Raw genomic sequence first — 15,535 nt, 5'->3', positions numbered from 1 at the left:
CCTAGATACTTTACATATATGAAGTCACTTAATTCTCACAAGAACTCTATGACATAGGTACTATCTCCATATTACAGATGAGCAAACCGGGGCCCAGGGAAGTCAGGAAACTTACCACGGGCTGTGTAGGTAGTACGGTCGCAGAGCTGGGATTAGACACAGGCATTTGGGTTCCAGAGTACGTGAGCTTCGCTTCAGGCTTACTGGCTCTGTCCAGCTGTGTCCAGCACCAGAGTGCTAAAGCCATGGTCCTCCTTAGCCTGGGTTTGGTAGGAGTCTTGCACTTAAAGAATCCCTTTTTTTCTTTTCAATAAGGCATTATGTTTTGAGTGTAAGGTTCACAACAACTCGAGGTGCAGAGAAAACCCATAAACACATGCACAGCCTCCCCCATTAGCAACATCCCCACCAAAGTGGTACTTTTGTTAGAATTGATTAATCTAACTCGACACGTTGTAATCGCCCAAGGTACATACTTTACATGAGTCTGGGCTTGGACAAATGTATTAAGGACATGTATCCATCATGATGGTATCATACAGAGTAATTTCCCTGCTCTAAAGATCCTCTGTGCTCTGCCTCTCCATCCTCCCCATCACTGCAAACACCCCTGCCCCGCTACAATCCCCAGCAACCACTGACCACTTTGCCGTCTCCATCGCTTTGCCTTTTCTAGAGCAGTTGGAATCACATACACACGTAGTACCACAGGCTTTGCAGACTGGCTCCTTTCACTTAGTCACATGCATTTAAGGTTCCTCCATGTCTTTTCACGGCTTTCACAGCTCGTTTTGTTACCGACTCTCCCGAGTTGGTTCTGTTTGCTCAGTGCTGTTCGAGCAAACAGAGCGGACCGAGTTTGGTTTATTTATTTAAACATCTTTATTGGAGTATAGCTGTTTTACAATAGTGTGTTAGTTTCTGCTTTACAACAAAGTGAATCAGTTACACATATACATATGTCCCCATATCTCTTCCCTCTTGCGTCTCCCTCCCTCCCACCCTCCCTATCCCACCCCTCTAGGTGGTCACAAAGCACCGAGCTGATCTCCCTGTGCTATGCGGCTATTTCCCACTAGCTATCTAATTTACTTTTGGTAGTGTGTATATATGTCCCTGCCACTCTCTCACATCGTCACAGCCCACCCTTCCCCCTCCCCATATCCTCAAGTCCATGCTCTAGTAGGTCTGTGTTTTATTCCAGTCCTACCACTAATCTCTTCATGACATTTTTTTTTCTTAGATTCCACCCACACACATATGGTCACCTTATCGTTGATAAAGGAGGGAAGGATATACAGTGGAGAAAAGACAGCCTCTTCAATAAGTGGTGCTGGGAAAACTGGACAGCTACCTGTAGAAGTATGAAATCAGAACACTCCCTAACACCACACACAAAAATAAACTCAAAATGGGTTAAAGACCGAGTTTGGTTTAGAAGCAAAGGAAAGCTTTATCCTTTGATCAAAGGGTGGAAAGGCGCCAGCTCACTCTCTGGAATCCACGCCTCCCAGGGAACTCTCTGGCGGTCCAGGGGTTTGGAGTCTGTGCTTCAACTGTTGAGAGCCCGGGTTCAGTCCCTCCTGGGGAACTAAGATTCCGCAAACCTTGCGGAGCGGCCAACAGAAGAAAACACCCCCCCACACACACATACACACACTTTATAGGGTTCTTGTCAGCAGGGAGGGGGCAGAGTTGTTGCTGGTCAGGCGCAGCTATGCCGCTCCCTGTGCTGTCGATCACAGTGTGGAGTGCATCACTCTTCCGCACGGCCCACCGCCGCCATCTTGAAGTGAGGCGCCGTGCACAGCGCTCCTGCGCACGGCCCGCCCGCCGCCGCCATCTTGAAGTGAGGCGCCGTACACAGCGCTCCTGCGCACGGCCCGCCCGCCGCCGCCATCTTGAAGTGAGGCGCCGTACACAGCGCTCCTGCGCACGGCCAGCCGCCGCCATCTTGAAGTGAGGCGCTGTGCACAGCGCTGCTGCGCACGGCCCGCCGCCGCCATCTTGAAGTGAGGCGCCGTGCACAGCGCTGCTGCGCACGGCCCGCCGCCGCCATCTTGAAGTGAGGCGCTGTGCACAGCGCTTCTGCCCACGGCCCACCAAGCTGAAGTGTTGGCGCAGCCATTTTGCGCTGGGAACTCTGGTCTGAAGTGCCGAGTATAAGGCTTCTGCTGGCCGTTTCCTGTGAGCAAGTGAAACTAGACTAAACACAAAGGAACAAAAAAGGTTAGATTTTATTTTATTACCCAGATTCTATTTTTACTTCCCTGGAATTGTTAACCGGTTTTGCCAGTGACACAGTTTCTTTTTAGTACTAAATAATATTCAGTTTCCTGGATGTACCACAGTTTATCCCTTCACTTCTGAAGGACGTCTTGATTTCTTCTAAGCCTTGGCAGTTCTGAATAAACATCCTACTGTAAACATCCTGGTGCAGGTTTTTTTGGTGTGGACGTAAGTTTTCCACTCCTTCAGGTAAATACCAAGGAACATGATTGCTGGGCAGTATGGTAAGAGTATGTTAAGTTGTATAAGAAATCACCAAGCTTCCTTCCAGAGTGGGTGTATCATGCATTCTCACCGGCAATGAATGAGCGTTCCCGTTGCCCCATATCCTCGCCAGCCTTTGGTGTTGCCAGGGTTCCAGATTTGGGCCATTCTTGCTAAGTGTGTGATGGTCTCTCCTTGTTGTTTTAACTTGCATTTCTCCACTGACAGATGACATGGAGCAGCTTTTCGTGTGCTTACTTGCCATCAGTATATCTTTAGTGAGGTCTCTGTTAAGGTCTTTGGTCCATTTTTAAACTTAGCAACCTGTGAACCAAGACTATGATAGGAGTGAGAGAGGGGTGAGGATGATATTAAGGATGTTTCGGGAGAGAAAGTTGACAGGGCCCGGTGCCTGAGTGGCTGAAACCGCTGAGGGCTAAGAAGGAGCGAAGAATGAGACTCGAGTCTCTGGCCACAGTGAATGGATGGATAGTGGCACTTCTGGGAGGAAGAGGGGGGCCCAGGTACAAAATTCATCAGAGGATGAGGAAGGAAGTGAGTGTGGGTGTCTGTGAGGCACCTGAGAAGAGATGTCCACTCTCCTGTCCAGTTCACGTTCAGTTGCTCCTCTTTTCCCAAAGTAGCTGGTGCCACTGTGAGGTGGTTCTTACTCTGTGGAGTTGTTTATGCTTTGATGCAAAACCTGCATCCCTATGATTTACACCTTACTTCTGTTGTGTGGCTCCATTAACAAGGGAGAAGTCTCCAACCTTTATTTAATTCTTCACAGTAAAGTCTTCCTTCCTGCCACAGCCTCCAAAAAGTAAGCCTGCAAAGTTGCTTTCTGAAATGTTTGTTTGTTCTGTCTGGTGTGGTCACTCCTGCCCTCTAGCGGCTGTTGGTGGGGCAGCATGGGGCTGAGCACTCAGCTGGCCTGCTGGATTCTATCCCAGCAGGATTCTGTCCCAGGGTCAGAATGCCTTTCTGTTCCCACTGCCTTCCTTCCAGAATCCCCCTTATCCTCACCTTGTCCCACCGTCAAATTAAGTTTTTCATTGAAGAGATATCCAGTGTCTAGTGGCACAGGAAGTCAGTGGCTCACAGGACAAGAAAACACCCTAGAAATCACATAATCGAGCTCCCTTTTTTTATACGTAAGGACCCAAGTGATTGTAACAGCCGCCTAACTTGTCTGGCCGCTTCCACGCACTTGCTCTGTTTTCCACACAGGGGCCAGGCAGACCAGATGACGTCCCTCTCTTGCTTATAACCATACAGTGGCTTACTTTTCACACTTGGAATAAAATCAGAATTATTTTCAGGTTGGCCCATCATGATCTGGCCTCTACTTCGCTAAACATTTTCTTACCAAAAAAAAAAAAAAAAGAAAATCTCCCTCGTATTTTCTGATTGAGCTGCCCTTCCTTCTGTTCATCAGGTGTGCCTAGCTCTTTCCTACCTCAGGGCCTTTGTGTATGTTCTTCCCTTTCTCCTCACCCTTAGACCTCAGCTTAAAGGTTACCTCCTCAGAGAGGCCTTCCCTGACCCTCCCCCCATGTTAATCTCTACAACAGCGCTCTGTGTATGGCCCCAGTCTGTGAGTATTTCTCCGTTATCTGCTTCCCTTACCAGGCTGTAAGCTCCCCTGGGGCCTGCAGTGGGAGAAATTATAGGAGGAGCCTTTGATGAACATTGGAGTTGGTCAAAAGATAATGAGGTGATTCTTCTGAAGGCGGGGAATTCCCACCAGTGTAAGGTCGACCAGAGTTCCTAAAGAAGGGATTGTTAAATAATCACTAAGGTCCCTTTAACTCTAATAGTTTGTTAACTTTTTTATCCAGTATTTGAAAGATGGAAGAGGTTCAGATCCAATAATAGCTCAGTTGCTTGTGTTGGAGTAACCCTCTCATAGATGATAACTATAAACTTTGGGTAAAGTATTGAATCTGTTTGAGGTTCCTGGAGAGAGACAGAAAGTAGGTGGAATCTGGAGGGGATTTAACCCTTGAAAGAAGGGAGCGGCACCCGCCAAGTGAGAGTCACGTTGATGTGGCTCTTCCCTTGAAAGCAAAAAGCAGAAAGCTGCGGTTCTGTTGTTTTGACAAGTAGCAGAGAACAGGCTAATAGCATGGCTGGAAAATGAGGAGATCTGAAGAGATGCCCCAAATCCATGCTCCCAGTAAGATCAACTGAGGCCTCTGTGAAAACTGTATTCCAGTTCAACCCCTCCTTCAGGCCATGTGTGCTTTTCACGCTTGCACACAGCTGTTAATCATGGAGGCACTCTCCATGGCAGAGTCAGCATCCTGGGGAACTTGACTTAGCAATGATCTAATTGATATTATAGAGCATTGTACCCAGCAACTGCAAAATACATGTTCTTTTCAAGTGCAAATGAAACATTCATCAAGATAGACCATGTTGAGCCATAAAATTAATCTCAGTGGATGTCAAAGCTGTTGAAGGATTAAAACGTTATAGACTATGTTTAATAATCATAACAGAATCATGTTAAAAGCAATAACAAAATATCTGAGAGAGCACTGGAGTTTGAAAATTAAAGATATGTTTAAATAACATAGGTCAAAAAGAATTAGAAAGAAATAAGAATAATTTGAGTTGAATGACAGTGTAAATACAGCATGTCAAATTTCTGCATTCAGCTAAAGTAGTGCATAGAAGGAAATGCATTGCTTTAAATGCTTATATTAGAAAAGAAGAAAGGTTTAAAATTAATGATCTATATTTCCATCTTAAGAATATAGAAAAAAGCCTTAAACCCAAAGTAAGAAGAGAGGAAGTAATAAAAAGCAGATATAGGTGAAATAGAAAACAAATAATAGAGAAAATAGAAAAAGCTGCAAGTTGTTTCTTTAAAAGATTAATAAAATTTATAAATTCCTAACACAGATTAATCAAAAAGAGAGAAAAAGCAAATTACTAGTATCAGGAATGTCACGGGAAATTACTGCAGACCCTGCAGAAAATGAAAGGTTAGTAAAGAAATATTATGAACAACTTTATGCCAATAAATTTCACAACTAAGATGAAATGGACAAATTGCTTGAAATTGCATATTGCCAATATTGAAATAACAAGAAACAGAGAATATGAATGCATTTATAAAAGAGGTTGAGATAATTATTAAAAACTTTCCAACAAAGAAAAAAATCAGCCCCAGATGGCTTCACTGTTGAATTCTGCCAATAATTTAAGGAAAAAAACCCAATATTACACAAACTCTTTCAGAAAATAGAAAAGGTGGGAACACTTCTCAATATATTTTTGAGGTCAATATTAACCTGATACCAAAGCCTGGCAAAGACATTGACAAAAAAGAAAATCAGAGACCGGTATTTCTCATGAACATGGACGTAAAAAATCCTCAACAAAATATTCTCAGATTGAATCCAGCATTATATAAAAAAGGTAATTCACTATGACTAAGTGGGATTTATCCTAGGAATGCAAGTTTGATTTAACATTTGAAAATCAATTAATGTAATTCACCACATTAAGCAAATAAATGATTTTTAAAAACATAATCCTCTCAATTGATTTAGAAAATCACTTGGCAAATTCAACATCCATTCATGATAAAAGCTCTCAGCCAACTAAGACTACAAGGGAACTGTTCCAATCTGATAAAATGCATTTATGAAAAACACATAGCTAATAACATTGTGTTAACGTGAGATATTGAACATTTTCCCCCTAAAATTGGGAACAAGATAAGTTGTCTGCTTTCATTATTTGTATTCAGTAGTGTAGGGACTAGCAACTGTAATAAGAGAAGTAAAAGAAGTAAAAGATTGGAATGGGGGGAGTAAACATGTCTCTATTTGTAGATGGCATGATTGTTTAAATGGAAATCTTAAGAATCTGTAAACATGAAAAACAGTAATTGAATTTATCAGGTCACTATATTGATAATAATTGGCAAATATATGATGTTGGCAGCAAACAAATGGAAAATAAAACTTAGAAAGGAGAGCATTTATAATACCATCCAAAAAAAGCCCAAAAGAAATTGTTAGGAATCAGCTTTAAAAAATGGGTGCAATACCTCTATATGGAAAATCATAAGACATTTCTGAGAGACACTAAAGAAGATTTAATACGTAGAAAGCTCTAACATGTTCATGAGGTGGAAAATTCAATAGTGTTGAGATGTCAGTTCTACCCAAACTGAGCTAGATTCTACATAATCCCAAACAATATCCCAACAGACTTTTTTGTACAACTTGACTTTAAAATGTACATAAAAGTAGGACCTAGAATACTCAAAACAATCTTGTGAAAGCAAATATAGGTTGGAGGACTCACTTTACCTGATTTAAAGACTGCCTATAATGCCACAGTTATCAAGACAGTGTAAGGATAACAGATCAATGGAGCATAATAAAAAGTCCAGAAATAGATAACATGCAGTCAACTGGTGCCAACAAAGCCACCAAAATAATTCATTTGGGAAGAATATTTTCATAAATGGTGCTGGAAAACTGGATAAATGAACCTCTCCTCACACTCAAAAATCAAGTTTTAATGGACTGTAGAGCTAAACAGAAAAGCTAAAACTATGAAGCTTCTATAAGAACTTAGAAGGCAATATCATCGTGATCATGGGGTTGGCAAAGTTTTTTTTTTAAAAAATATATTTATTCATTTTTGGCTGTATTGGGTCTTCGTTTCTGTGCAAGGGCTTTCTCTAGTTGTGGCGAGCGGGGGCCTCTTACTATCGCGGCCTCTCGTTGCAGAGCACAGGCTCCAGACGCGCAGGCTCAGCGGCCATGGCTCACGGGCCCAGCCGCTCCGCAGCATGTGGGATCTTCCCAGACCAGGGCTCGAACCCGTGTCCCCTGCATTGGCAGGCAGATTCTCAACCACTGCGCCACCAGGGAAGCCCCTGGCAAAGATTTTTAAAAGCAGACACAGAAAGGACTAAATGCAAAAGAAAAACTTGGTAACCTGGACTTCATAAAAATGTTAAATTTCTGTTTATAAAAAGATCTGCAGATAGAGATAATAGATGTCATGTATGTACATATAAATGTGTATATATGCACATATATACATGTTTTTTGTATGTATAGATAAAATATTCCTGATAACCAAAATATGGAAGTGTGGTCTCATCCTATGGTCTAATTTTTTTTTTCCATTGGGGATTTTTTTTTTTTTTTTTTCCCCAGTACCCGGGCCTCTCACTGTTGTGGCCTCTCCCGTTGCGGAGCACAGGCTCCGGACGCGCAGGCTCAGCGGCCATGACTCACGGGCCCAGCCACTCTGCGGCATGTGGGATCTTCCCGGACCGGGGCACGAACCCGTGTCCCCTGCATCGGCAGGCGGACTCTCAACCACTGCGCCACCAGTGAAGCCCCATTGGGATGTTTTTATCTCGAGTAACAATTCCCTTTTATGTAAGAGTTATTTTATTCTGCCAGACTTATACTCATGATGGAAGTGAAATGGTAAGCCAAAGACTGAGAGAAAATGTTCACAATATACATACCTGACAAAATACTTATATCCGGAATGTGTAAAGAACTCCTAAAAATAAATTAAAAATGTAAACAACCCATTTTTCAAAATGGGACAGAGACTTGAGCAGACACTTCACCAAAGAAGATATATTGATGGCCAGTAAACCCATGATAGTTGCTTATCCTCATTAGGTGTCAGAGAAAATAAAAACACCGTGAGATCCTACTTTACACCCACTAAAACGGCTAAGATTAAAAAGATGGACAACAGCCAAAGGTTGGTAAGGATTTGGAGCAACTAGAAATCTCAGATGAAAGGTGCAAAATAGCACAACCGCTATGGGAAGCTTTTGGACAGTTTCTTAAAAAATTAAACATGTGCCTACCCTATGACCTAACAAATTAACTTCTAGGTATTTTCCCAAAGAAAAAGTGAATCTCTCAATCAACCTTTCTCTCTGTCTCTCTCTCTCCTCACCCCTCCCTCCCCCCCCCCCCCGCATAAAATTACTTAAATAAAACATCTTAAGAGCAATTCTATTCAGAATACCTCCCAAACTGGAAACATTTCAAACATCCATCAGCAAGAGAATGTAGTAACAATTTGTGGTTTATTCATCCAGCAGAACACTACTCAGTGATAAAAAACAGAATGACTCTTGATACGTACAGCATAGCTGAGTCTTGAAACCATTATGTTGAGGGAAAGAAGCTGTTCATAAAAGAATAATACACAATCACATTTATGTAAAGTTCAGGAATAGCTAAAATTAATATACGATGACAGACATCAGCAGAGCGTTTGCTTATGAGGACATGTGGATTGACCAGAAGGGGACATGGGAGAATTTCTTGAGGTGATTGGAGTATACTAAATCTTCTGCCAGTGTATACATTTATTAAAACTCCAAGAACTGTACACTTATGGACTATGCATCTTACTCTAAATTTTACCTCAACAAAAATATAAAATAATCTTAACAAAAAATATAGGTGAGGTCAAATTGCATGATATAAACCAAATCATTTTACTCAATGAGATATTTTGATCTCACATGAACAGTTTGGTTTTTAAAAACTTACTGTATTCTGTTCAGAAAAGGAATGCATTTGTTTATTAATCTGCTGGGGCTGCCATAACAAAACACCACAGACTGGCTTAAACAACAGAAATTTATTTTCTCACAGCTCTAGAGGCTGGAGGTCTGAGATCAGGGTACCAGCATGGTTGGTGTCTGGCGAGAGCGCTCATGCTGGCTTGTAGACTGTTGCGTTCTCCCTGTGTCCTCACATGGTGGGTAGAGACAGAGCAAGCTCTCTGGTGTCTCTTTTATGAGGACGTTAATGCCATCACGAGAGCACCACCCTCATTGCCTCATCTAACCCTATTACCTCCCAAAGGACCCCTCTCCAAATACCAGCACATTGCTGATGAGGGCTTCAACATATGTATTTGAAGGACACAATTCAGTTCGCAGCTATAAATATTCTAGAAAATCTGGAAAACATAGGTAAGTGGAAAGAAAAAGAAAAAACAAAAAACCCTGTAGTCGCGTTACTCAAATATAGTCACTGTTAACATTCTGATGTCTTTTTCTTTCCAAAGTTTTATTATTTCAACTTTTATGTGGTTGTAGTCATTCTGTACCTATAATCTTGTATCATGATCTTTTAAATTACAGCATACAATTTTTTCTACATAAAATTTTTTCTATGTTACTAAAATCCCTCTTTAAATACCTCTTTTTAATAGCCACAAAAGGTTCTGCTGAATGACTGTGCTGCAGTTTACATGTTCATTATCTTGTGGTCAGACGTTGAGATACTTGCTAGCATTTTGCTAGTGTATATAATGCTGTGATAAATACATTTGTACAAGAGGCTTTTTCTGCAACTCGGATTTCATTCTTGGGATAGAATTCAGAAAATGGAAATTGTAGGTTAAAAGGGTATGGTCTAATTAGATGTCGCCAAATGCCTTGCCAAAAAGATGTCCCACTTTGCACTGCCCCCAGCAGCAGGGCAGGAAGGGGCATCATCTGTTTGCTCTTAAGGGGCTGAGGTCATTTCCACTAATGTGTTTGTTGGCCTGTTTCCACAGGTAAAAAAAGACAGCAGCAGCCGACTTGCGTGGGACTCCCCTGGCTCTTCTGCCCGAGACCCTACCACTCCCTCTCCCTGGCAGCCTGTGTTCTGGGCCTCACCCAGACAGTCTTGAGTAGGAACAAGCCATCTCATCATTCACAGCCATGAATTTCCTCCGGCGACGCCTCTCTGACAGCAGCTTTGTGGCCAACCTGCCGAACGGCTACATGACAGACCTCCAGCGCCCAGACAGCTCCACCAGCTCCCCTGCATCCCCAGCCACGGAGAGGAGGCACCCCCAGCCCCTGGCAGCCTCCTTCTCCTCTCCAGGATCCAGCCTTTTTAGCTCCTTCTCCAGTGCCATGAAGCAGACCTCACAGGCCCCCTTGGGGCCGATGGAGCCTCCAGGTCCCTCCACGCCTGTTGTTCAAAGGCCCAGAATCCTGTTGGTGATCGATGATGCCCACACAGACTGGTAAGCGGGACTCTGCAGGTGCCCCCTCCCCAGGGGCAGGAGAGGAGGTGGGGCTTATCTCACTCGTGGGGAAGAGAGAGGGGAAGAGCTGTGAGAGGCTCTGTGGTATCAGAGACTGGCAGGAGGGAAGGCCACTAATGCCAAGCACCATGGCAGCTACTTTGTGCCACACTCTGTCCAGAGGGCTTTGTATTTAAGGTCTGAAATCTCTCACCTGCAAATCCAAAATCCAAAAAGCTCTGAAACCTAGAAAATAGTTTATAATCCATTTGGCAACAAAACCTGATCTGAAGGAAAGTTAGACTGTAATAGTCTTCATTGTGCCACTCACCGTGCTTGTTCATACAATTTGCTGCAAACATCGGAATACATTTGACATGGGGTACTGCCCAGAGCCCACTGGAAGTGTCATGTAATATATGGTATATGCACTGTATTACTTTTCTGAAAATGGAAAACGTAAAATCTGCAGTAACTCTAGCAAGTTGCTTGGCCTCGTTCGGCTTCAGCCATGCTCTCATTGAATGGGGTTGCTATGAGGGTAAAAGAAACCAACAAAGGCCCACAGTCCTTATCTGAAACCCTTGGGAACAGAGTGCCTGAGTTTGCATCCCTACTCTTTCATGTCCTGGCAGTCTTGTTCCAGAACCTGTCCTCTGAACAGCAAAGGTAGGCAGAAATGACAACCCTTCCAGTCTCTTCCCAGGTATGCCCCGCCCCGATAGATGGTAAGCGTCCTGCGGGGCAGAGACTGGGCACATGTGTCAAGGTTATTGCAGCAGTAGTTCCACAGGTAGTTACTGAGCACTGACTGAGTACAAATAACAGTCTTAGGTACTCAGGTAAGTAATGAACAGGCCCTGCACACATGGAACTGCAGGTGGAAAAGAGGTCTCTACTCCAAATTTTTGGTAGACAGATATGATAAATATTATCATTCCAGTTGGAGACATAGAATTTGCAGTCCAGGAAGTAAACCCAAATGTGGAGACATGGAAACACACCATCCAGGGCAATTCTGACAGTGGACCAACCCATGGATGGCCATGGGAGCTGGAGGGCAACGTTTTCTGCATGCATCTCCAAAAGCTGCCACAAAGTAGGCATCCAGTAAATATGTATTAAATGAATAAATTAATGTATTCAGTTCCCTGAGCATGCCAGGTGCTCTGTTATTCTATCATGGATGTGTGCACTCACATTGATTCCTTGAGAAGTTAACTCAGGTTGGGAATGGTTGAGCCTATACTTTGGGGTGGGAGATATTTATAGTTTTTAATGTATTCAATACAGTCAACATTAAAGCATGTCCAGCAGGTTCAGACATTAGCCGTTATTTTCCTGCGAAGAAATCACTTCATCTTAACTAGGGTAGTCATGTGCCTGGCCTCTGTTCTGACCCAGTCTGAATCGTCTTCAGTGATGCTGCTTTCTTGAAGGGTCTCATATGAAGCCTTGTTCATCTCTGCTTATGCTCTTATGTAAAGCATCATATTTAGGTTCTGAGCCAAGGGGTTGATTTCTACAGAGGTGTTGCTTCCATGCACTCTTGCCTGTGCAATCCTGCTGCCTATCTGCCTGGTAATCAAAACGCATACATGGCCTTTGCAGTCCTCTGTTTCTCTTTAACCCAATTTGACCTTGATTTTGAGTGTTCTCTGCCAACTGTGTTATCCCTGGTTCAGTCAGGGATAACATGATATGGTGATGGGGGCTATTTGTCAAAAAAGTTGCTTCCTGTGTGGAGGCTGACCTAATAAATGGCAGCATGGTGCAGTGGTTAAGAACTCATACTTCAGAGCTGTCTTCATTCAAATCTCTACCCCCATAATAGCTATATGACCTTTGAACGTTAACTGCCTCTAAATGGGAATAAAATAGTAACTACCTGTAGAGTTAATATATGTAAGTACGTTTAAAATCTGAGTTACTGTAGAAGTGTTTAGGACGTGTCTAGTAGACAGTAAGTGCTATTTAAGTGTATATTATTGCAGACTATTGTTACCTTCCGTGCAATATTAAACATCTTGATGGCAGCTCCTGTAGGCATGCCTATTTAATTTCTTTATGCCCAATATTAGGCAGAGTGGATTAGGATTTACCCCTGTTGTACTAAGGTTTTCTAACGATCACTCTACCCTGCTAGCTCTCAGATGATAAAGTTGGGTCTTACTAACTAATCTCTGTTCCCCACAGTGCCCATATGGGGTGTAGTATAGTGTAGGCGCACAGTGAATGAGATTGAAATGCCAGGAATAGCCTCAGCCAAGTAACATTTAAATTTTGACTTTGGTCTTCAATCTCTCTAATCCACAAGCAAGACCAATGTGTGAATTTTAGGCTGTGCACCCTGGTGGGGGACACACTTTTTGGCCAGAGGAATTTCTCCCAGTCTGTTTCAGTCACACTTCATATGCCCACAGGTTAATTAGGTCTTGAGAACAGCAGTCCTTTTCGTGCCTCTCAGTGGTTAAAAAAGTAGAAAGGTGAGAAACTGAGACTCATCATGTCACCTGGAATTTGGCTCTGCACTCGTTGGATGTTTGTGACAGAGACTTCCTACCCGCACGTAACAGCTTCTCCTATAGAACTCCATCCTAGATCCTTTAAGAACTTGCAAGCCTTTCAAAAATACATTCCCAGCTTCCCAAATTGATGCTGGCTGCCTTAAACCCCAATCCTTCCCTACAGAGTTCCCGAAGGATGCCTGTCCCCCTGATACCAGGAGTGGCCAGGAGGTGGCGGGCCAGCCCCACTGTCCCTGGGTGGCTTTGGCAGAGCCTCGCTGCCTGGGGTCAGCCCTCTGCCCAGCCCCTACTTCATTGTGCAAACTGTTTCCTGAGAGGAAGAAGTTGTTGAAGGGAGAGAAGGCAGCTCACACAGCCCCTTTCTTCCTCCTTTGAGATGGTAATGAGCGGGGTTCAGAAGATCCACCGTCTGGACTGAGAGTGAATCCACCAGGAACAATGTGGCTCCCTTTTCTTCCTTGTCAGTCCCAGTTCCTTCTCTCTGTCCTCCCTTTCCAGGTCCAGGACCCTGCTGCAGAGTCAGGTTTCCTCGTGAGTCAGAGAGTTGCAGGGACCTCCCACTCTTGCTTCCTGACAGGCCAGCTTGCATACTCTCTGAACCAGCCTGGGCCCCCCAAGGATGATCTGATACCTGGCCAGTGAACGGGAGAAGGGGCGTGAGGTGGGGAGGGGAGGACTTTTCATCTTCTGAGGAGACACAGAGGGTCCCACAGCCACCTTTGCTGGGAAGAAGGACTCATGGCCGAGCATTTTAAGATCCCACCAGCTTTTGGGGTTGCCCCAGAGGTGAGCCTGGCTACATCAAGGATGTTGGGGAGCTTTGGACCAGGATCACCCCCCAATAAGGTCTGGCTCAGTAGTAGGTCTGAACTAAAGCTGGTGCTGTCCTCTGGGATGACGGGAGATCAGTCAGCCTTGAGAACCACAAGGGAAAGGAGAAATAAAGCAAAAGCATTTCAAGCTCAGTTTTCTTCAGCCCTACTTGCCTAGAATTTTCCAGCAGTTTCACTGGTCTCAGGCCTCTAGCCTTGACCTCACCTCCTGGTTACCTTTCATGTTACCACCAAAGTATCATCTTTCTGAAAATACAAATCTGATCAGTTTGCTCCCATGCCCCACCATGTATCCCCTTTAATAACCATTTGGTGGTGCATCATTGCCCTCAGGTTCAAAGTCAGAGTCATAAGCAGGTCTGCCCTCCTCTAGTTCTGCCTCCAACTCCACTTCCTGCTTTGCTGCTTATTCCGCAGGAATAGCAATGATTTGTAGTTTTCAGACACACCTCTGCCTTAGCACATTCTGTTTCCTGCTACCTGGAATACCCTTCCATATCTTGTTCACTGGGCCAATCTCCATTCATCCTTAAAAGCCTGCTCAAGTGTCACTTCTTCTCTGAATTCTTCTCTGACACACCTACCCTGCCAACAGTGCTAATAACTACCTCCTTTGGTAACTTAAAATATATTCCATTGTGTCACTGCAGCACACATGACACTGTATTATAATTAGCTTTAGGTGGCTGTCTCTTCTGCAAGAACAAGGTCTATGTCTTATTCTTTTTTGTATCCCTGGTGCTCAACACATGGTATATTTTCAATTAGCATATGTCATTGTTCCCAGCCCAGTCCAATGAGGACAACCTTTTATTGGGCATCATTGGGCCTGCAACTCATCTTACTTTAGAAGTCAGCAATATAGTACATACAGTTGAGGAGTTTCCAGTTTTACTCACCTGTGTATAAAGTCTTGGCTCTTTATTTTCCAGTACATAGCTAGAATAACTGTAAGGCAGCTATTTGAGATTCATAAACAGATAAATTTTTAAATTATTAACAGAATGTACTGGAACCCTAGGTTTGATTTTTCAAAAGGAGAACACTGAATATGATCCCAAGAAAGATTGTTCATAACCAGGTCAGGGTTGAGTGTACTTCCTTGCTCTCAGTTTTACCTGCAAGGTGTCAGGAGCCCGAATGGGCTTGGGGAGGGGATGTTGGGGTGAAGGGGGCATAGAGCAGCTAAGCCTTGGCCTCCACCCCTCCCTCCAGTGGCCTCTGGAACCCTCCTCTCCTCTCGCCTCACCAGTGGTCCTTGTTCCCAGAATGTCTGCTATTCCCTTTCAACAATTATCTATTGTTACCTTCCCTTTTATTCTCCATCCTTCCCTAGGATTTCTTTTTTATTTTATTTGTTGAGGAAATGAAAAGAGGATTCTTAGTTTGAAACACCCCTTAACTACTCTGCTTTCAGACTGGAGTTTGTGAGGCTATACCATTCTCCTAAATGATGGCTAATGATACTCCTTAAAGCACCTTGTCCATGTCTAGATTCACCAAGAGTTCTTATGCTGTGTGATAATTTGTGTCCCCATGACTACCACCCCACGCATGCCTACTTGCTATCTTTGTATCCCAGCACCTAGAACAGGGCAGGCAGGTAATAGGTGCTAGGAAACATCTGTTGATTGAATG

At 43.6% G+C, this 15,535-nt stretch overlaps 1 protein-coding gene across 2 annotated transcripts in view; it reads left to right on the top strand.

The window, feature by feature from the left end:
- The window catches only part of SYN3 (synapsin III), a 443,491-nt gene that overhangs the window by 27,480 nt on the left and 400,476 nt on the right, over nucleotides 1-15,535 (top strand). For both annotated transcript variants that reach the window (XM_059081741.2, XM_067010054.1), the window contains exon 2: nucleotides 10,078-10,536. In XM_059081741.2, the coding sequence (XP_058937724.1) occupies nucleotides 10,226-10,536 (311 nt within the window). In that variant the 5' untranslated portion in view covers nucleotides 10,078-10,225. The remainder of the gene's footprint in view (nucleotides 1-10,077; nucleotides 10,537-15,535) is intronic.

Source organism: Kogia breviceps, chromosome 12, assembly GCF_026419965.1.
Source record: "Kogia breviceps isolate mKogBre1 chromosome 12, mKogBre1 haplotype 1, whole genome shotgun sequence".
In the NCBI taxonomy this organism is placed as follows: Eukaryota; Metazoa; Chordata; class Mammalia; order Artiodactyla; family Physeteridae; genus Kogia; species Kogia breviceps.
This window is presented reverse-complemented; position numbering and strand designations above follow the sequence as displayed.